The sequence below is a fragment of the Pholcus phalangioides genome, unplaced genomic scaffold (genome assembly GCF_987345545.1).
Source record: "Pholcus phalangioides strain wild (caught in Gottingen) unplaced genomic scaffold, Ppha-v1.0 ptg000001l_1, whole genome shotgun sequence".
Lineage (NCBI taxonomy): Eukaryota > Metazoa > Arthropoda > Arachnida > Araneae > Pholcidae > Pholcus > Pholcus phalangioides.
This window is the reverse complement of record NW_028301594.1, coordinates 5,296,471-5,318,576: the sequence shown is the minus strand read 5'-3', so window position 1 is coordinate 5,318,576 and position 22,106 is coordinate 5,296,471. Positions and strand designations below refer to the sequence as shown.

General features: G+C 37.5%; 1 protein-coding gene across 3 annotated transcripts in view; it reads left to right on the top strand.

The window, feature by feature from the left end:
• Nucleotides 1-22,106, top strand: part of LOC149089736 (uncharacterized) — a 109,072-nt gene that overhangs the window by 72,715 nt on the left and 14,251 nt on the right. For 2 of the 3 annotated variants that reach the window (XM_089241815.1, XM_089241741.1), the window contains exons 2-3: nt 20,173-20,436; nt 21,543-21,725. In XM_089241815.1, coding sequence (XP_089097941.1) covers nt 20,286-20,436; nt 21,543-21,725 — 334 coding nt within the window. In that variant the 5' untranslated portion in view covers nt 20,173-20,285. Of the gene's footprint in view, nt 1-15,346; nt 15,432-20,172; nt 20,437-21,542; nt 21,726-22,106 lie in introns of those variants that run through there. The other variant, XM_089241890.1, reaches the window with a different exon arrangement.

The following is a 22,106-nucleotide window of genomic DNA, read 5'->3' as shown; positions in this document are numbered from 1 at the left end:
TGGACTTCTTATACGTGCATATACCGCATCTATTTTTTTTTTCTCTCTCTCTCTCTGTGTTCACCTTTTATTTTTGGTTGAGTCGCGTTGGTAACGGTCGTTCTTGGAGGTAAAACACAGATCGGGAAACACTGGTGGCTCTCACTCTCTCTCTCTCTCTCTCTCGTATTCTGTAGCACGCTCCGTGCTGCGGATTCGGTTCGTGGTAAAGATAAATTTTTGACTCTTAACATTGTAAAAGAGTAGAATGCATCGCATAGAAATACGTTCGATCCGCCGCTTAATCGGATAACAGATAAATGTGGATACCCCGCTTAAAAGGATAAAATCTCCCTTCACCAAAATTTCTCCCATAGAGACAATGTTAAAGTTCCCCCACTTAATATGATAATTTCAACTTTTACCCGCTGAATCGAATATTGCGTTTCACGCGTCAACTGTCAATACACATCAACCATTATACACATGATGGTTTTATGTTTTTGTTTAAAAAATAAAGCCATTTGAGAGTAGGGACTGGCATTCAAGTTGCCTTTAATACGTACGTTTAATTATTTTGTTTTTTCTTCTCTGTTGAGCCAATAGAGGGCGCTAACTTTCATATTAAAAAGCAAAAATCTTAGGTATTGTGATCATCATAACTGAATATAATTTGCATTTCATTTTTGATGTCTGATTTATTCCAGAAGCTTAATTAATATTTATCCTTCATCAGTTTTCAATCTACAAACTATACTAACGTTTTGAAATGGTAATTGAATTGCTCCCCCACATAATCGGATATTGTGTGCTGGAACTATTGATATCCGATTAAGCGGGGCCGACTGTATGACAAGCTTTTGTTAACATGGTGAGGTTTTTGGCCAACCAGTAAAGAGGAAAAATGTCCGCTCATAAGGATAAATTATTATTTTTTTCCGAGGATTTTGAATCCCGCCACAGTGTTGAATGCCCTTGCTCCAAACTGGTCCACCAGTTCGGATTTCTTATAAAATGGCCTGAAATAATTATGTCGTAATTTCCTGCTTGTAATCCGCAGGTGCAAATTCCATTCATCATTAATGAAACCTTAAGCAATGGAAGGAGTTGTTTCCCACGTTTTTGTAGGGAAAATATCGAATTTTTATGCGCCATCTTTTCCATAAATTTTTAAAAAATAATTTTATCCGAATTACTTTTCAAAAAAATATTCGTTTTTATTCGAGATTCCCATTCAAAATATGCATTTCTATTCCTCTCAGAAAACAAATGTGCAGATAAGACGCAGCGGAATATACTGTAATTCGTAATAGATGTTTAAAATTTTTTAACGTACTTATTCCACAGATTACACGCAGCAAAATACGGTAATAGTAGAATTTCCAAGATGGCCGAGAACTTTAGCGGGTTAGAGGCCATTCAAGTATTACGTAAACAGATTTTTACAAGATATACAGAAGACTGGATGTTGTGAAGATATTTATTATTTGAGATGTTAATTTTTTTTTTTTTTAAGGAAGGAAAAAATTCATCTCTGCCTCTACCGGGAGTCGAACCCGGGTCCTTCGATTGCCGGACGAGTGCTCTGACCACTAAGCTACAGAGGAGATAGAGATTTTCCTTCGCTAGAGCGTATATGTGCCGAACGGAACCGTGCAATGGCTATATAGCCATCTGGTGGCTCGTCGTCCATGAGCTATTAGCTGATCGGTTCACCGTCCATTGCACGGTTTCGTTCGGCACATATACGCTCTAGCGAAGGAAAATCTCTATCTCCTCTGTAGCTTAGTGGTCAGAGCACTCGTCCGGCAATCGAGGGACCCGGGTTCGACTCCCGGTAGAGGCAGAGATGAGTTTTTTCCTTCCTTAAAAAAAAAAATTAACATCTCAAATAATAAATATCTTCACAACATCCAGTCTTCTGTATATCTTGTATTAACAAGTGGAGAGCGACATTCATGTCATATATATAACAGATTTTTAGCCATTTTTGACCCCCCCCCCCCTAGTCGGCAAAATTTCGTCAGCAGCTTAGAATATATATCATATTAGAAGAAGCTTAGAATTCATATCTTCAAAAAGGGTGGTTGATGACGTAAACAACCTTCAACCCCCCCCCCTGTCATCAAAAGTCAGTGAATCCGAAACACCCCCCCCCCCCGATCTCGATGCTGACGTAATACTTGAATGACCCCCTTACTTGAATCTGAAAAGGAAAATTTTATGAATTTTTTTTCTCAAACATGTCAGTGTATGAAGAAAATATCAAATATCGACCAAGGATCAGGATCTCTTCATAATGAAGAGGTATTATGGCAAAGATCAATTCAATCCTTTTGATAATCTAAGGCGGAGAAGGAAAAGAAAGAACAAAGCCAATGGCCACAACAAGCTCATCTTCCACTTTCTACAATTAGATCAATACTCAGTGATTCACAAATCGAAAATAAAATTATCAGAGAATTCGGTGTTATATCGTTACGCTCCAATTTATAGCAGTCACATCTAGAAAATTTCAGACACCGATTTCATAATCGCCTTGGCGACCTGCCGTCTGGGATTCGTCATGCCCTGGATTAGATTAGATTATATTTTTGGAATTTTTTTAATGTTAACATTTTTAGTATCAAGATTGAGGTGAATATTAATCTGAAGGCATTCAGAAATATATGCACTAGATGAGCCAATATGATGGTTAGATCCCGGATTGTATGCAAATGCATACGTGCATATGCACTTGCATATTTTAGCCTTTTTCATTATTAATGCATACAGATGCATAAAATGGAAGAATTTTCAGTAGTGCATACCTTTGAAGTTTTACGAAAGCTCAAACACATTCTTTTAGAATCTTTCAAATAAATATTGCTCATAGCACTTTCACAACACCGACTTTTTTTTTTTTTCTGCAGGTGGGATTTAGTGAATTAATAGAGATGTTTGTAGTTTCCAAATATCAACCGTTCTATTGTAAGGTTATTTCAAGAGATGTGTCAAAAGTGTTTGGTGTTTTTAAGAAAGAGTGTCGAAATTATTTTGTGACTGGTATTTCGTTACTGACCAGCTACAAAAACTAAAAAAAATCCCTAAATAAAAACATGAAGTTATTTGCATAGCCAGTGTATACATACATTTTTTGAAAATGAATATGCACTAAGAAATAGAAAATGTGCATTTTAAAAGCATATTTGCTTTTTTTTGTTTTTGGATGGTGATTTTTATTAATGCGCATTTTCTCATATTTGGTACGCATTTCGAAATTTTTTAAAACTTTTTTAGGAATTTTTATATAAAGATTTTTGGAATTTTTTTATGCAGATTTCAGCGCTTTGAAGTGCATATTTTGACATTTTAAGTGCGTGGTTTTTTTGGCATTTTTAAGTGCATATTTCGCCACTTCTTTAGTGCATATAGTCCGGGCTCTAATGATGATTATGAACGAAGGAACCATGTATATATATATTATGTATATAAAATACCGTAAAATATATATATGTATTTATTTTTATTTTGACGTAAACGGCTTTTAAGATTATGTCTGACCAGTGTTATCCGAAAAAATAATTTTAAAGATAAATTTCACTCCCCTCCCTTTTGTAAAAATATAGGTATTTTTTTAATGAAAACAGAGAAATAACTGTATTAAAAAAATTACCTTAAATTTGAAAGAGTATATTTTTACTTCTCAAAGAAATTTGGAAGAGTAAAATTGAATTTTGATACGTATGTAGATGCATATTGGTGAACACTGTGCCCTACAACATTCGAAAAATCTTTTTGTTTTCTCTAAGATTTGAATCAAGACAGTTCAGTATATCGGAGATAAAGGACACTCTTTGTTCATTTTAGTCAATATTGAGATAACACTATTCATTTTTTCAGTACTTTCGTACTAAGTCCTAATAACAGATATTCGCTTTATAAAACAAAAATCGAGCTCCATAGAAAGACATACTGAAAAAATCTTTGAACGGCTCTTCTGTGAGATTTTCCTTTTGTGACGTGAGTTTTAAGAGATTGGCTATTTTATTAGGTGACTTGTAGACACTGTATGTACAGTTTGATTGCCCACTGGAATTTATTTTTCCTTAAATGTTTGTTTTTAGCTTATTTATTTACCGAGCCGATTCTTCCCGTTATAGTATTTCCTTATTCTTATCTTGTTGATGTATTATCATTTCTACTTCCACTGTTTTTTATCCTCCGTGTCGCATTTCTTATTCATTTCTTCCCCCCCCCCCCATTTCAGCTTACGAGAAATCGTATTTAATAATTTTTTTATCGTAATTTCCTGCCTATAGAATGAAAATTTTATTCATATTAAAACTCATTGCGTATGAAAATTTCATTCATCACTAAACAAATCCTAAGAAATTTAAGGGACCCGCTGTTAAGGGAACAAAAAGAAATGCTGATTTTTCTCTACTCGCATTTGCTACACCTCATTTATAAATCTGTGAAAAATTATTTCTTACAAACTGATTTCGAAAATATTTATTTTTATTCCAACCTCTCGGAAAAAAAAGCTTCGGATGAGAGACGAAGCTGTATATCACCAACACCACCCATAGAAGAAGGCCATTTCACCTATTGCCATTGGATATAACTGCAAAAAAAGGGTGAAGATATCGCATTCGTCGGCCCGCTATATCCAATGGCAATAGGTGAAATGACCTTCTATAGGTGGTGTTGATATAAGAGATTTCGATTTTTATAGCGTATCATATACTTAATCTTGAGTTAAAATAGTGAAGAGTAGATAAAAATTTATCTGGTCGAGTGGAAATCGATGCGAATTCAGATCGGGATGGAGAAAGGTCATGGGTCTCCATCATTTGTCTCGAGGATTTAATTTGTTTTTCGGGGCTATAAAAGAACCAGATTGTTTTTAAAATCATTTATCCCGGACTCCCCCCGCCCCTTTTTTTCAACAGAGCAAGGCGCAAGCTCTACCGTCGATTGGCAATTTCAGCCATTGCCCCCATTGCGTATATATATTTTTGTATTATGTGTTTGTTTAATAATTTACTTTTAACGTGTAAATTTCATGAATTATTATTTTACTTTTCTTTTATATTGTATTTTTGGTATTTTTTATGTCCGTGGTGGTTTCCCATCTCTGTAATTGGTTTCAGCCTGTTGAGATGTGTAAATAAATAAGAGGGATGACGAGCTCACATGTCGGACTTTTATTCAAATATGATAAAATTTACAAGAATCGCACATATATATAGAATCTCATTAGTCAATTACACGATAAAATCATTAATAAAATTGGAAAATATGTGATTCAAAATTGTTAATAAATAAAATTGAAATTTAAGGGGGTTGGTGCACCATCTTGGCTTTCCATGCTTTCCTACAGGGGAAAATCTTCCTTTAAAGAACATTTAAAATTTTTCTACTCATTTTTTGAGGCACTCAATTTTTTCTCTCTCAAATACTATTGATATTTTTATACAATTTAACAAGCGCATTTACGATTTTAATTTTTGGTTATTTTATTCTCGAATTTTAACTTCATCAATATGCAACTTTTTCAAACATCACCAAAATTTACTCATATTTTGTGCCGTAAATTTTTTTTTAAAATAATTTAAATAATAAAATTAAAAAAAAAATAAATAAAATTTAAATAATGAAAAATCCTCGTGTTAATGTATGTAACACCATAGTGTTGAGAGAGATACAAAGTTTCAAGGCGTTTGAAAAAATGTTCCTTATCTGACAAAAAAAACTTGGAAACTTAGTTTTGAGAAAAGAGCATTTTAGTTTACAACATTAACATATTACGGTTGAGACCCCCAGGCCAAGACTTTCACACAGCTTGCCTTCCCCTCCTATAAGCAGGCAGCAATGTATGGGTAAGCTAATAAATTTATGGTGTACAAAACTTAAGAAATACAATTGCCGCTCATCGTAATGACTATTGCGATCCTTTCCATTAAATCTGTACGATAATGCCAAAATTTTTTCCTATCCATCACCATGTTATTTTTCATTCAATATAACGACCTACAGAGACCATTCAATCCAGTACAACGTCCAGTACAACTCAGTTCTGCCTCCTTTTTTTTTAAGGAGTGTGCTAGTCGTGTTTTTCGTTTGCTAAGATTGTGTTTGACCTTGACCCTAAAGAATTCGGTACATAGGTGCGGGCAGAATAACATGGGGGAGGGGGTTAAAAGGTGCCAGTCGTCCCGTGTATACGGGACTAAAGCGTGCGGGATGAGGAAGGGTACGTTGCATTGTACATGGTAATTATTGGTGGGGCTGTCCCCTCACAAAATATTAGGGAGAGAACTCAAATGGTCTCAGCCTCCAGGTTCCGGCGTCTATGGGTACTGCATATAATGAACTGTGTTTTCTAACCCGATGCACTTTCACTACAATATCTCAAAACACAAAGTGAATAATTTTATTTTTCATTGCGTCCAAATATGAATATCCTTAAAAGGAGCCAATTTTTTCGCACTTTCGATATAACTGCTCAATATAACGTCCGTTTTCCGTGAAACGAGGTGGGTCGGTATAACGAACGTCGACTATATTAAGTTGATCCTCTGGTGCCTGGCTCGATATTTGTCTCTATGATTGTCCCGTCTACTTATTTTTGTTGGGGCCCCATGTCTGCTTTACATCATCGTGTGATTGGGAGATACACGAATCAATTGCTTAATTTACCGTATCGTGGAAAAGAAGGACGTCAGAGAAAAATACAACCAGAGTTCATGTTTTCCGAAGAGGCACCCAACCATTCCCTCTTCTGTCCTTTTTGCATTAAGATGACTTTGGTGTTGCTGGTAGAACATATAGGCATAGCCCTAATAACACTTGTGGCCCACCCGGGGGCTCTCATGCTGACGAGATCAAAATTTAGGGAGAAAGGTAATGCTTGTTACAACGTAAATTAATTAGGACTTGACAAATTCCAGGCTCCAGGGGGATGGCAACTAAAAAAAATTCAGCGTTAGTGCCTAAAATTTTCTATGTGTGATGACTGAAGTGGAGTCTGAGGGGCGACGCAAAAATTTCAGAATTTATGTGTTTCCACCTGTATGAGGAAAAAATCAACAAGGCCCGGAAAAGCCTTAAAAAATTTATTTTGGCTGTTTTTCTCGGGGAAAAAATATGTTTGGCTCCTAGGAAATTTGACTGGTGCCTTATTTTTTCCCCCGATGTGTCAATACGGGACTCACATGTTCTTAAATTGGGGTTGCTAGTCGTCGCATTTCGTCTGATTAGGTGGGGGCCACGGGGTATCTCTTTGCCCCGAGGAAGGGAACCATGATGCCTCTGGCCCCTTCTCATAAAGCAGCAGTTCTACGAGAGTGGGCTGGAGCACTCTTAGACTGAATCCATCATCCTCTTCGGGCCAGCTATAATTTTTGGCTTTCAATACAAAGGCCATAGAATAATGACGGAACGGGAGGTTTTCTTCCCCCACCAAGCGTCTTCCTTTGAAATTTCCGCAAAAAGTAGAAGAAAAAATGACGCCGGTTGTAGTTGCCTATAGCATTTAGCGGTTTGCGGTTCATGTTCAACAAAGACTTTTTATTATCTTTTACCTTAATTATCTGACCCTGCGTGAGGACCCAGTCATAGTGAGAAGCGGTCTTAAGACGGTACCAGTACAAATCAAGGAAGTTAATTAGGGAGAAAGACTGCTATCAATGATGTTTTGTTAATTAGCAAATATATGTTTTCTGTCTAAAGATGATGTCACTCTCGCTATTCATACGAAGGTTTTAACAATTGGCTGAGATGCGAAGGTGAATTTAGAAAAAGAAATTTAACTGCCTCCACGGGAAATCGAACCCACGTCCTCGCACAGGCCGGTTGAGTGCGCTAGACCATTACGCTATAGCCCTTTCTGACCCGAGCATTTATTTGTTTGGAATTTTAGAGATGTTTTTGCATTTTTAACACTCAAAAATGCATTAAAAGCATCAGTGTCAGCAATCTTTACCGTCAATTATTTTTTCTTTTGTGAAGAACTTGACTTCGTTCAAATTTTTCGGCCATAATGATGCAGGGCATATTCATCTTCACATACAATTTTTTTCCAGAATTTTATTACTAAATTTTATCAGAAAGGAAATCAGACTTTCCCCGGTATGGTCAGGGATTATGTGAAGTACTGTATGTGTCAAAATTGGGGGGGGGGGCTGAAAAAAAACCATTTGAAAGGTTAGGATTTTAAAAGTTGTAGGGGAGCACCCCCTGATTTTTTGGGCTCGGAACTTGAACAAAAATTAAAAAGTTATATCTATAATACTATCCGTATATCCCTCTTATATTTAAGGAATCCCTCTTATATTTTCGGACCCAATGTTTGGTGAAAGTGGGGGTTCCTTATACACATTAAAATACGGTATATATATTTCTTTGCGCAAATGTTTTGATCAGGGAAAGGCTAGAAAATGGTCAAGCAGATTGAAAATGTGATCAACCAGCCCTGGACAGAAGATCATGCGGATCTCTTGGGAATACGTGAGAATCAAGTTGTTGTTATTATTATTATTAAAGATATTACCGAGAACCCGCGTAGATATTCAAATTAAGACCGATACGAGTTCTTGAATTGCAACAACTTCAATCAGATGAGGGTTGCAATTATTTGTATCCATCAAGAACTCGAAATGCATGAAACTAGACACAACCGTCGAGCACTTATAGGTGCTTGTCCGCAATTTGATGAGAAACGCTTGTGTGTGTGTGTGAGGAGGGAGGGAGGGAGCAAAATTTCATGATTTCGAAATTTTCTTAGAATTTCCCTCAAAAATCCGTGATCTCCCAGAAAAATAAAAAGACAGTCTTAATGCTCAAGGTCTACGACAACGAATAAATGTCTGGGCCGTATGTAAAATAGTAGTTTTTTGTGTAGGCGTTCTTCATTTTCATGTAAGTTCTACGGTGCTCAGTTGGTTTTGTCGTTAAAGAGAAAAAGACCAGTCTTTTGAAAGAGGTCTTTTCCTTGACTTTTTCATCCGCCCGCAAATTATTCGAAATTTAAAAAAGTCATCATTTTTTTCCAAAGTCGAAATTTACATCGTTCCCTCCCCCTCGTCAAGCCCCTTTTTCTATTCTTGCTTCAAATTATCATTTTTCCAATATCGTCGTTCTAATCACCTTTATAATCAGTGTAGACCTGAGATATACTGTCATACATTCTGTACAATAGAAATGGAGTGTTTTTCGATAACCCTATTAGGATTGGTGGCTGTGACTCCGAGAAACGTTAAGTGGCCTTTACCGTAGCCCTATCGGCTTTCCTTTCCCCCCCCCCCCCCGTCGACGGGCTAAAGTTCGCCTGTTATCAGCCTATTATTAGTATTATTGTTATCCCTCCGACGTTATCGTCTCTTCTCTCTCTCTCAACCGGCTTATTATCGCGCAACATCCCTTCTTGCAAATGCTCGTTTTTATTATCCCATTAAAAGAACACAACCGCAAAAGTTGGGTTGGGGGTTGGTGAGGAAGACCACGGGGGAAAAGATGTTAAAAGTCATCCTTTTATCCGTCCTCATCACTTGCGTCGGTAGTTTTTCCTCTTTCTCTCGTGGTTCTCTGATGATGAGCACCACATACAGCCGCGTGATGTTGATGCTGATGGGAGAGACTTGCAGAGAATCAAGGGAGGTGTCCCTAATAAAATAGGAGGATGATGAAAAGGATGGAAGGGACCCCTTTTCATCATGGGAAAAGATGATTGCCAAGAGACGCTCACACGCGTATACATACATACGTACCTTTTGGCACTAGCGTGTCATGGTAACGTGGATCATGATGATGTTGGTCCTTTTTTTGTGCTCTCCTCCTATTCTATTTCTCTCTCCATCCCTTGTCTTCTTGACTGTAGTCACGCTATATATCCCCTTTCACGTTTCTATCTCGAACATGCCACCTACTACCTCCTTTTCATCATCATCATACTTTGTGTCCATCCACAATCCTGCTGCAGCCTCCCATCACTTTGGCTCTCTTGTTCGCCCACCTAACCCACGTAAGGTGTTCTCCTTGTATTCCGATCGGGTGTGGTCCCCTTTATCCCGAGAAGATGGGGCCCCAACTGCTTTTAGACGATTTTTTTTTTTTTTTGAATAAAAAGAAAGGGATAATTTTTTTTTTCATTCTTCTCTCTCTAAGGGTTCGTCGCCATTTGCCGATGAAAATTTGCCTTTCAGATCAGGGTTCTCTTCATATCCGTGCGGTGGATGGAAGATGAACTTGTGATAATTTTGGGTTTCGTGTGTGGAAACTTGTTAGCCGATATATATTTCATCTTTTCCCACGGATTTTTTTTTTCCGCGATGACATCCGGGCAATTTTTATTTTCTCTTTTATGATAATTTCATTGCAATCATGGATCCGGGGGAGGGGAAGGAGGGTAGAGAGGATCTCACTAACCAGATAATATAGGAAAAATTTATCCGTCCCGTATTTTACGGGACGATCCTATGAACTTACGCAATTAGTCGCCTCTCCCGACACATCGTCCTTAATCCATGCTTGTTTCCTTGTTATTTTGAACACCAATATTTTTTATCTTCCTCAGAAAATGTTCGAATCTATGGTGGGTTTTTTTTTCAGTTGTGACTACGGAAGCATGAGGCCGGTCGTCCAAAGTGGAAGCTGCTACTAGTGAAAGCTACATTGCGGATCCAAGTCGCATTTATTCGCAAGACTACTTACTATAGCGGTCATGCACATACACGCGACTTGTTATCGCTCGTAGTAGCTTGCAGTTACTGTCCGAGTGGCGTGCTGATAAGGTGCTCGTCTACCAATGTGAAAGTTTCTGCTAGGTCTCAGGCGCGAACTGGGGGGGGGGGGGAGCAGAATATATAATTATAAGATATTTCCCTAATGAACTTGAGGTAACCACCAATAGATGGCGCCTTTATATCCAACCCAACTTGTTAATGATGACAGTTAGTTTCAATATTGCCAGAGTTAGGGTTTGGTGAAGTAGTAGTAACTTGTGTGTGCAGTGGACGACTACCCTCATGCTCATTTTAAACGAGTAATATCTCGTATGCTAGTTGCTCTTAAACTTTTAACACTCTTTCCAAACTTTGCTCTTTGGCACTTTTCACCTGCCAGCTTCCTTGCGCATGAGTTGACACGTGACAGCGTTCTAGCCTGAGTAATTGGGAAGAAACCTTTTTTACCATATATAAAAATTTCATTAAATAGGGAGGGGGGGGGGGGCTCTAAAGAGTGCTTCCTAGACACGCACTGATGGCCGCCCACATTGGGAGAGGGAAGACTGAAAAGGCTCCAGCCTAGCTCTTGGGATGAATCTAATTATTATTTTCAACACTATAAATTTACTTGATATGGGCCCGTGATAAATCCTGCTCTGTGCCAGTTAGCCTAGGGTAGTAGCTAATTATTTCTTACACACTTCTATTTTCTAAGCGTGTGTCTTGGCTCTTAGGGGCGTCGTGGGAAGCTGTCGATATTGATATTTGATGGTTTGGTGCTTTGAAGAGATTTTTTGATATAGTATTGCGGAGAGCCGTGTCGAACGTTGAATAGGATAGGAGAGCCACGACTGAGTGGAGTTTCATGACCTGGGGCAGTAGTTCTCAGTGGGCGTTGCCAACCTTTTTCAGGGCGTCATAGTTAGCTGTCCTTACTAATGTGTGCCTATTCAATACCATGAAGAAGTTCTTTGTTCGACTATTCCCGGGAGCTGCAGATACATGTCATTGATTCATCCAGGGAGCCGCGGAGGACAAAACTTTGAGAACCACTAGGGAAATTTCTCTAGAATGTGGGGGACTGCCACTTGCTGAGCGTGATTGTCGCCGTGATTGCGTCTACTTCTTGAAAATGAAAATCGAATAAACTCTGGTTAGTGGCACATATCGTTGGCTAGACGTGACGCCCTTGATAAAGTTGTGCGATTCCCCCGGAAACACCGTGACGCACACTTTAAGAATCACTGATGTTGTTATGTAAATCGGTAATTATTTATGATTTGACACCTGCTGCTGCCTTGCCCTGCTGGTCATTTAACAGTGACATCCTCATGGTAACATTCCTTGTTTAAGTCGGGTCGATTACGATTCCTTCTAACCGTGTAGCAGACGCGCATCAATATCTTCAGCAGGGCGCGACGCTCTTGACGAAGTTTGGCGACGCCCCTGGGAGCCGCGACGCATACTTCGAGGATCCCTGGATGGATATGCATATTCTAAAATGCTCTTCCCTTCCTTAAAAATTGATGGTCGTTATCTTTTGTCATCCCTACCTCGTGACTCGTCGCATCGAGCAGTTTCAAGACCATTTCAAGAGCGCCGCCGTCGTCTATCCTCTGACATCGCATCTCGATTCTTGGGAAAACAACCGAATTCTATTGTTCGCCGTCGTGGAGAATCGTTGTCGTCATCGGCTACGTCATCATTACACGTCGTCGTCGTGTAAGGGCTGAAATACCAGTTCATTAAACTTTGCTCTTTTGAAAAAAATATATATTATCTATATACAGTATAAATGAAAAACGTGCGGTTCTACATATAACGTAAATCTATCGCACGAAACTTTTATATGTTTGTGTGTCTGTGCGTATTGGATGCGTGGAAGCCATTTTTTCCCCCCATTGTTTTCTGCGGATAGTCGAATTCATAGCGCGCGTGCCTAATCAGTGTCCGTCTGAGTAATTAACTACGAGTATTCTGATCCACGTTCGGATCATCCGGATGCGAGGTTGTGTGTGCGCGTGCGTGTGAGTCAGAGACTTCCGCTCTTCTCTCCGATTCAGACACTGGCTGCTTCATGAAATTGCTCATAAGTTTTGATTGTTTCTGCTCTCTTCTGTGTTGAACCTCTTTATTAAGAATTTCTTCTTTTTCTTTCTAACTCTAAATTTCAGTGTAAAATTTCTTTCTTTGTTGATTTTTTTTTTTCTGAATTTCTCCAACATTGCAATTTAGGGTTGAAAAAAAGAATCCTTCTATTAATTTTTTTTATATGTCTATAGTATCTATCGTTAGTTTTTGGGATGATTTCTAGTAATGCTAATGCACCGTGTAGCTTATCCGTTATCAGATATCCTGCGTCTTGTATCCATCAGGATACTACTGCCTTCCCCTCCCCCAAAATTTTGAATTTGCCAGTATTGAAGGTCTCTACGCCCCGCTGTTCAACCCAACTTTAACCCTAGAATACTAACTAAAAAAGAAGCTGATAAAAATAGCATGTTAACTGCCTATAGCTCTATGTGTCACGTAGAGTTAGTATTGTAGGGTTAAGTAGGTTGAAGTTATAGCAAACAAAAAAAAATTAAATTAATCGGAAAGTGTGTGTGTGTGCACGTCAAATTTTGCCACCTGTGCTCGAATAAATACGGTCGTGCCGAAGAAGTCCGAAAGATCCAGAGGATAAAATTGAATGTATGTTTTATGTACTTTTAATTTTCTTTCGAACAAATTCAAAAGAAACCCAATAATTAGAACCCCCGTATAACGTCTTTAACTTTTAACGCCATCCCGCTGTAACGTCAGTTTTTAAAGATCCCTGTCAGCATGATTAGTGAATTCTAGAGCTGCTTAGAATATGAAGCTGACTCATCCTTCACCATACCTAAGTACATTATCATTATGGCTAATCGTTATGTGCCTAATAAAAGTATTTCGAGTCGTTTTTCCAGCCAGTCGCTTTTTTTTCTTTAATTTTTTAACAATTTTCCAGACACCACTTTGAACGGCAAACCCATTTTTTATTCAAAGATGAGTCGTAATTTTCAGGTGCTTTAGGAAATTCGGCTTACTCCTTATTACGTCACCTGAAGCCATTTTTATTCGGTCCTTACGGGTGACGTTATATCGAGAGCTGAGTGTACAACGGGTCCAATAAACATCTTGAGCCTGTGAGTTCCTCAAATATCTTGTCGGGTCTAGTTCCCGGTGAAGGGAGGGAGTATTGTCGACGGAGGCTGTTTTTTAGCACTTGTTAATAACGGAATTCGTGGATTTGTTTTCATTCTCTAAACATGAGAAAACTCATTGATTATTTGATATCCTTCCCATTTTTATTAATTTTCTTTGTTAAATGTTACGAAATTATAGTCGAACACTGATTTAACGATACAAATGGGATTGACATTTTCAATAGCTAAATCGAAGATAGTCGGTAAATCGGGGTCAAAATGAACACACATACGGTATACACAAAGGGACGCGATCGTTAACGTTGCACATCACGTTATAGTACAAAGTAGGCCTACATTGAATGTACAGTAAGTCGTTTTCTCTCTCTCGTGCAGATTTGGTGTATCTAATCGAGTATACACAGTCAACAAGCTTCACGCACATCATGTGTGTGTGGCTTTCCTCCCCCCTCTTTCCATAAACATCAATTTTGACAATGTTACAGATTATCTTCTTGTCGGATCTATTTAAATCTGTTTAGTGGGGGGATTTTCAACCCTCTTCACTTGTATACGTGTTGCTAATCTTGTTATGCAAATGAAAAACCCCTCTTCTTCCCTATCTGAACCGTTTTTGATGGGCATTTCACGATCCCCCCTTGAACCTATCAGTTTCTTCCTCCCATTGGTGTTCGTACCATAAATTCGAACGTGGAGGATACACTAACACAATTTCATTAAAATTTTTGAGGTTAGGAAATATTTAATTTCTTTCCCGGTTGAAAATTCAGTTAAGATTTTTGTCGGAGGGGGCGGAGTAGTGTCTTGGGAAAAAAGGGGAGTGCGAGAATCATTGGAAGGTGTGGTCTGCGACTCTGTGTGTTCCATTTGTCCCTCGATTGATCGCGTTGATCCTCCGCAGCATCTGGCTGCTGGCTCGTCTCTCCGCGCATTCTCGGCGAGGAACCAGCCTCTCATCATTTTCATTCCCACGCAAGCGCGTTGGCTTCGAAATACCTGGAAATCGTGCGAGTCGGTGGCGGCGGCGGTGGTGCCCTTAACGGTGGTGGTATAAAACCGTTTTCTCTCTTGTGTGTACAGGATAGTTTCCATGGCGATACCTTTTTTCGGTGTTTTGTGTGGTGCACTGCTCTGCGTGCACAGACAGCCAGCCTTTGGTTCCTTCCTTTTCCTCTGTATTGGTCGTTTTAGCTCCTCTAGCTCCCGCAGTGCCCTTCCGTGAAATCTCTCTCTCTCTATCCCTTTTTGTTTTTTTTTCTCCTTATATTTTTGGTTAATCCCGCACGTCCTGTTTCACTTTTTCCTTAGTTCTCTTTCTTCCCCCATCCCTCTCTTTTTTTTTTTGGACTGGACTGAAGTTCCATCATGGCAGGAAGTATTATTATTGCTTCCCGTTCTGTCTTTATGTGTTGCAGCAGCCGAAAATCCTAGTCGGACTGTCGAGGGTCATCCAACGCTTCCCGATTCGGAAGTTTCAGTTCTGCGGATGTCGCCGCCGCTCTGCGATTCGATCTCTCCCTCTCTATCTACTTTTCCTTCTTCTCTCTTTGAGGTATGTACGTACAGTATATACACATACTTATGCGTATGTGGCAGAGAATTTTTTTTTTTAAATAACATATTGATATAACTAATAATGATTTTATATTGAGTGAACTAGATATTGCGACTTTAACTATTCTTCACGTAAAAAAAAATGCATGGGCCCCCCACCTTTGCTCTGCCTCAGGTGCATAGAGAACCTAATGTTAACGATGTTGTAATGCAATAAAAAAAGAATAAATGGTTATTATACCATGTACAATTGAGCATGTCTTAACCCATGGGCTCACGATGCTGATAGGATGGCTATGCTTGACCCTTTAATTTGTCCAAAAAATATTTCACCTTTTGTTAATCTTATTTTACAGGTATTTTTTAGTAAGAAAAATAGTTTGAAACTTATTTATTGAGGAGTAATTATCTTTAAGTGACTTGCAGTCCATAATTAAAGGTTTTTTTAAATTTAATTTTTATTAAAACATAAAATACCGCAATTCAGGGTTGAAAATATTGTATAATTGCTTATCACTTATATTTGCCTTGTTTTGTGTAATTGATTGGTGATCTTTAAACTCTCTTAAGTCTGAGTATTCCACTAATTACTCGACCCTCCCTTAAGAGCATACGATTTATCTCAGTATCAAAGAATTAGGGATAAGTGAGGAAGAAAGTGTTCGTTAAAATTGTAAAGTTTTTGAAAATTTAAATCACACCAACTTATCAGAAAATCGTCATTTTCTTTTGTCATAATTAATTAGAACCACGGATATGTTTGTAATGAAGGAAATATTTTTAGACAATACGTATATTTTTTTTATAAGGAGCTTATTGAATAGACAGTAACAAAGTTTTCTTGCACAAATATTTTCCAAACATTCATTTCTATTATCAGATAAAGATTTTTCTACTTCGAAAACATGAAAAATAAATGAAATAATTATTTTTTTCCAATCTGATTATAATTGTCACATTCCGGATCTTTGTTTTAATAATTGTTTTTTTCCTAAATAAGGTTTTGTGATTCAATCACTGAAGATTTCACAAAATCTCTTCAGGCGTGGGTTATGAGAGGGTTATGTGGGTTAAGATAGAATTCTGTATGTGAATATTTGAACACCTTTGATTGAACAAATTCTAATAGCTCTTGTTTATATTTCATAAATGTTAATAAAAAAATATATAACTCTTTCAGACCCGAGCATTCATTTCTTGGAATTTTCAAGATGTTTTTGCATTTTTGATACTCAAAAAAATGCATTAAAAACATAAATGTCATCAAATCTTAAATTTTTTTTTCGTTTTTATTTTTTTTAATTTTCAATTTTTTTTTCTGTGAACAATTCTTTTCTTTCAAATCTTTTCAGCCAAGATGATGCAAGGTATATTCATCTTCACATGCAATTTTTTCCAGAATTTTATTGCTAAATTTTACGTAAATAAATCGCACTTTTCTCGGAGGCACTTCCTCCTGAAAGCCATCTTGAAAATTGTTATAGAAAACTCCTGAAAGCTCAAATTTAAGTGCTGCCCTATGATGGAAGCCTCCAAAAAGTTAATATTCATCATATTTCCAACTCAGAACTTAACACAATCCTCTAAGTCGGGACTTAACTTCTTGAGATGAAAAAAATATATATTCTACAGTGAGAAACCCGCACATGTGTGCATGCATTGTCTGAAAGGGATATCTCTAAAAAAAATTCTCAAAGAAGCTTTTCTCATAAATTAATCGAGATGATTAAGAAATATTTGAACGCTTATTTTCGGAAAAAATTCCCGAAAGCGATCATTTATTATTATTTTTTTCTCTTTCGTTTAAAAGCAATTCAATAATTTATCAGTTAGTTTTGTGACCAAGTTCTCGTCAAAGGGTTTCATTATGGAAAGTACATATTACGTTCATCAAATTATACGTCGTGTACAGTAAATCCCTAATCGTTTCCCCTTGATTTCAGAAAATATCTCGGTAAACCCTTGCCGTGCCATCAATATACGAACTGAATTTGATTGAAAATTAATTTATTGTGTTGAGGCCGCAGAAATACATGGATACTACTTATCCGCATTATTTTCCAAATTATATCTTGTCAATTTCTCGTCACTATTAATTACTGCCGCAAAAATGTATCTATTCATGTAATTGTAGCTACTGAGATAGATGTGTGGTTGTTGCGTGTAATCGCGCATGTTGAAGAATTTCAACCAACTTCGATTCCATCCATGTCATGAACACGCAATACAGCTGCTTTTGCTTTTTTTTTAAAGGATTTACATTGAATGCTGATAAAGTTTGTATAGCTCGAAAGTATTTGCTTCTTGTTATCGCGTTGCTTGAAGTTCCGGGATTTCCTGAAGCGGAGAAGAAAAGAGATGGATGTTGTTATTATATATATATATATAATAAAACACACTTCTCTCTCCGTTACCGCCGTCTTTTGAACGCTCTCGAACCCATGGTTTTATAGGTGTTTCAACGTTGTCACGTGTGAGTTTTCCATCACCCCCCCCCCCCCTTCCTGATTGTACGTCGTATCGTCAAAAGAAATCTCCAATTCGGATGACGGAATCGGTTCATCGCCCTTATTTACCTCGAATGCTTCGTTGATGAATCCAATAGCATGGCATACAGTTATTAATAAATCCAAGGATATGTCGAAGAGGTGACCACAGAAAAAGATTCTCCCCTCCTCTCCTTCTCACATTTTGAATTTACTGTCCAGTGGGAGGCGTAAAATCATACGTATAGTTGAGTGCTGAGTCCCCAGTGCGTTTTTTTTTTCTTTGAGATCTCGCTCGTTCTTGTGTGTGTGTGTTCAGTGGCCGTTAGCCTAGTTTGTCCTTTACCTTACCTAGCACTACCACTCATTTGGAATGTGGCTCACGATCAACGTGCTTTCGTTTAGTTTTCAGAAGAGGTTTTTCTTCATTTGCTGCGAAACTCGTCTTTTTTTTTCCGCTCACAATAACATTAATCCAGGAAAACGATCATTGCGACACAGCTTGAAGGAAAAAAGATCAACGGAAATGTATGTAGCTTCAAATTAAGAGGGGGGATATCATAAGTTTTGAATCTCTTTTCTCTGAAGGATGACTATACATCTGCGAGTCAATTTTTCATTAATTATTGCGGTTGAAACGTTAAAGACCCTCCCCCAAGCAAAACGAATTCCTTTCTTTGGCTCGACTGAGACGACCGCTTAACATACTGTATTTTTACACTCACGGCGCCACTTTTAAAAGCTGCAGATGCTGAGTCCGAGGAGCGAGTCAACATTCTGGAAGCCAAAAGAGAGCTCAATAAAGATTAAATAGTTGCTGCAGGAAGCTGTGAGATGCCCTGGAATGAGGAAATTCCCTCTTCCCCCACCCCATTTCCTAAATGTATTTTGATTTATTCCCAAGAAATTTGACAAAATTTCTTCCGATGTGGTCCAAACATAAAATTCTAAATGGTGGTTTGTGAACACCTTTGGTTCAATATTATGGTATTTCTAATTTACTCCATAAACAACTACGAGTAAAATATATCGGGACCGTAGCCAGAAATTTCTTTCGGAGGTTACACGCGGTGTTTCGGGGGGGGGGGGCAAAGTGATAGAACAACAGACTCTCAACCATATTATTCCATACCTATGTTACGGTAAACGTAATAAATTCAGTTGTAATGAAGCAGAGGTACCGATATGGAGAAAACATTGAGGGTGCTGAGAGTTGCCAGTCATCCAATACATACAGAACTCAATCTCGTACGTTGTATCGTATATTCATTGATTATTGAAGGAGAGGTGAAATAGCTTAGGCCCGCAGGTTCTAGTGCCTATAAAATGAAGTTGGTAAGTATAGAGTAAATATGTGGAAAAATCATGCAGAAATATCACTTAAATTCAACCATTTATCAGTTTCTCTACTACGTGATGAATGCACTACACATATTGTGTCATAAAAATTTAAATTAAATGAAAATAAATGTTATAAGGCCGGGATTACACTATAAAAGTTTGATAAAAGATATTTTACAGAACTTGAAAAAAAACCAATAAGCCTATTGATTACATTTGATCGAATGTAACTGATACGCTTATTGATTACATTTGATCGAATGTAACTGATACGCTTATTGATTAATTTTTGAGTTTAATAAAAGAAAACTTTTATGGTGTAATCCTGGCCTAAGGATAGAAACATATAAATTATTATGAATTGTTGTAATGTTAGCTTTCTTCACATTTATCAACATTTTCAAACATAATTAACATCACCGATCGAATCCATCATCCTAGACTGAAGTTCGAGCAAAATGCTCAGTAAATTCAAGTAATTAATTGATGATTTATCATGTTTACCAATATGAGCTCGGGATTATATATAATCACCACAGATGTGATAAGTTAGGAAATTTAGCGAACTTACCGAAATGGTTGGTGCTCTCCTCCCCCCCCCCCCAATATTTTTAAGCACTTCCAGTATTTCAAATAACTTGACGCCTATGTTTAGATCAATGTTTCTCAAAGTGGGAGGGTCAGACCCTGGTAAGGGAATACACACATATTAGAACATGGGGTTCTTATAGGGTGGCTTAGCAAGTAAAGCAACAGGATTTTTTTTTTCTGAGAAGGAAGCAATGAAACATAATCTAGAAGACAAATTTTATATCATGATGATTAAAAATCAGTTGGATGCTTGTCTTTGGAAATTAATAACTTTTGAAAGTCATCATGTCTATAATTTTTCTTTCTTTTTAATTTGGACAGGTCTGAACTCTGAAAATGTGGGTTCAAACCCAGAAACAGACTGTGATAACTTGAAATCATTCGACGAGGAAGAAGACGAAGAAGTCAATCAAGACAGTTTTTCCGACCTGAGCATGGCTTCAGAAACTTCTCAGGAGCGAAGGAGTCTCAGACCCATCGCTAAGAAAAACTACACAGAGAGGCTCAACAAGAAATCCAAGCCATCAGCTCCTGCTCCCGCTGTTGTGGCACCACCGATTAGTGAAGATGTTCTTGAAGATTCTGGTATGTTCTAGTTCAAAATGCTATAGCTAAATTATTTTCTATGTAGAATTTTTTTAAAAGCATTCTTAGCTTTTGAAATTGGATTTTAGCTTTACCTTAAAATTTCATTTTGAAAAGTTATTTGAATTGTAGGGGAGACCGGGGCTAGTTGACATAGTTTGCATTTTTGATTTTTATATATATTTTTTCCCTGTAATACTTACAAAAAATGTGACCAATGCCGTATATAGTGGTATTCCTTCGCTACGAATTAATGATAAAAATATCACTATATCATGATTAATAGGATCTGAGGAATAAATGTAAGTCAGTAACTACAAAACAAAAATGTAGAAAAAAGAAATTATGTGCATGTTAAGCATTCAATATTTTGAAGAAAATAAAAGTAAAAAGAAAAGTTGCAAAGAACCAAAAGGAGCAAAGAAGTCATCGTTCACAGCTTCCTGTCCACAAAAAAGTAGGTTGATCATTCACTCGGACTGGTGGTTGTAATTTTTGCATAATTTTGCTACGGTTACACCAAATTGGTAAGTTTGCATGTGACAGATGCGCTACGCCAACATGTCGTCAGTTGTGATGCCAACATGACTTTTTACACACACGAGGGCTATCTCACTGTTCCACAAAAGTATTTCATGAGGCATTTCAGCACTTGAATGCAAAACATTATTGAGCACTATCCATCACAGCTGTTGAAAAAGTCTCAATGTATTTGTGGGCTTCACAGAGTAAAAAAAAACAGTGAAAAACATAATAATTTCCTGGCAGGAAATCAGGAAACTTGCTGTCTTTCCCCTCTGGAAGCTCTCATCACACTGAAACTACAATAGATAATGTAACACCCTCAGGTGGTTTGTTACTGGCGATAATGGCACTCAGTGCTCAGACTGCAGTAAAAAAGAGAAGCTGTGTGTCAATTTGCCCCTTACGCCAACAAGCTCGTCTCCTCCCCCCCCCCCCCAATTTATTTCTCTAGTTTTCTTGATTATGTTTTTATGACATTGGTGTAATAAATATTACAAGAAAATTGGTTAAAAAATCTGTTAAACATTGCAGTTGTTAGGTGAAGTAGATTTTTTTTTAAATTTATTAAATTTATTTTTCAGATGCTGAAAATGAGCTCGTTATTGACTGTGATATCCCTAACGAAGAGAATAGCTCGACCAAAACGAAATCCTCAGAGGCAGTCTCAACCATCAATCAAGATGGCTCGTGCTCTCGATCCAAAGATAATAAGGACGATGATGATGACATCGAAAATGGGATCCCAGAAGAAGACACGCATAACAGTATGTTAAAGTTTGTAAAACTAAATATTTTATCACATCATACATTGCTGCGATTTCATTAAAATATTTATCTCAAAAGGGATTTTTTTAGGATTTAAAATTTTTTCTCGTAATGATCTCATTTTTCGGTTGTTTTCAGTGATGTATTTGTTTGAAAATTTTTTTGAGTAAAAAAAATCTCTTGGAGAGACAGACAATTTTTAAATACAGCACACACAAAACAAAAGTCAATACCGATTTAATGCGAATTGTGAATCAAACGTATCATTGCACTATGAATATCAGAAATAAAAATCCTTTTCATTATACATTCAATTTGTGATAAGTTGAATTCCCGTAACTCGAACGTCTGTTCAAGTCAAATTTTTTACTCTGCCCCAG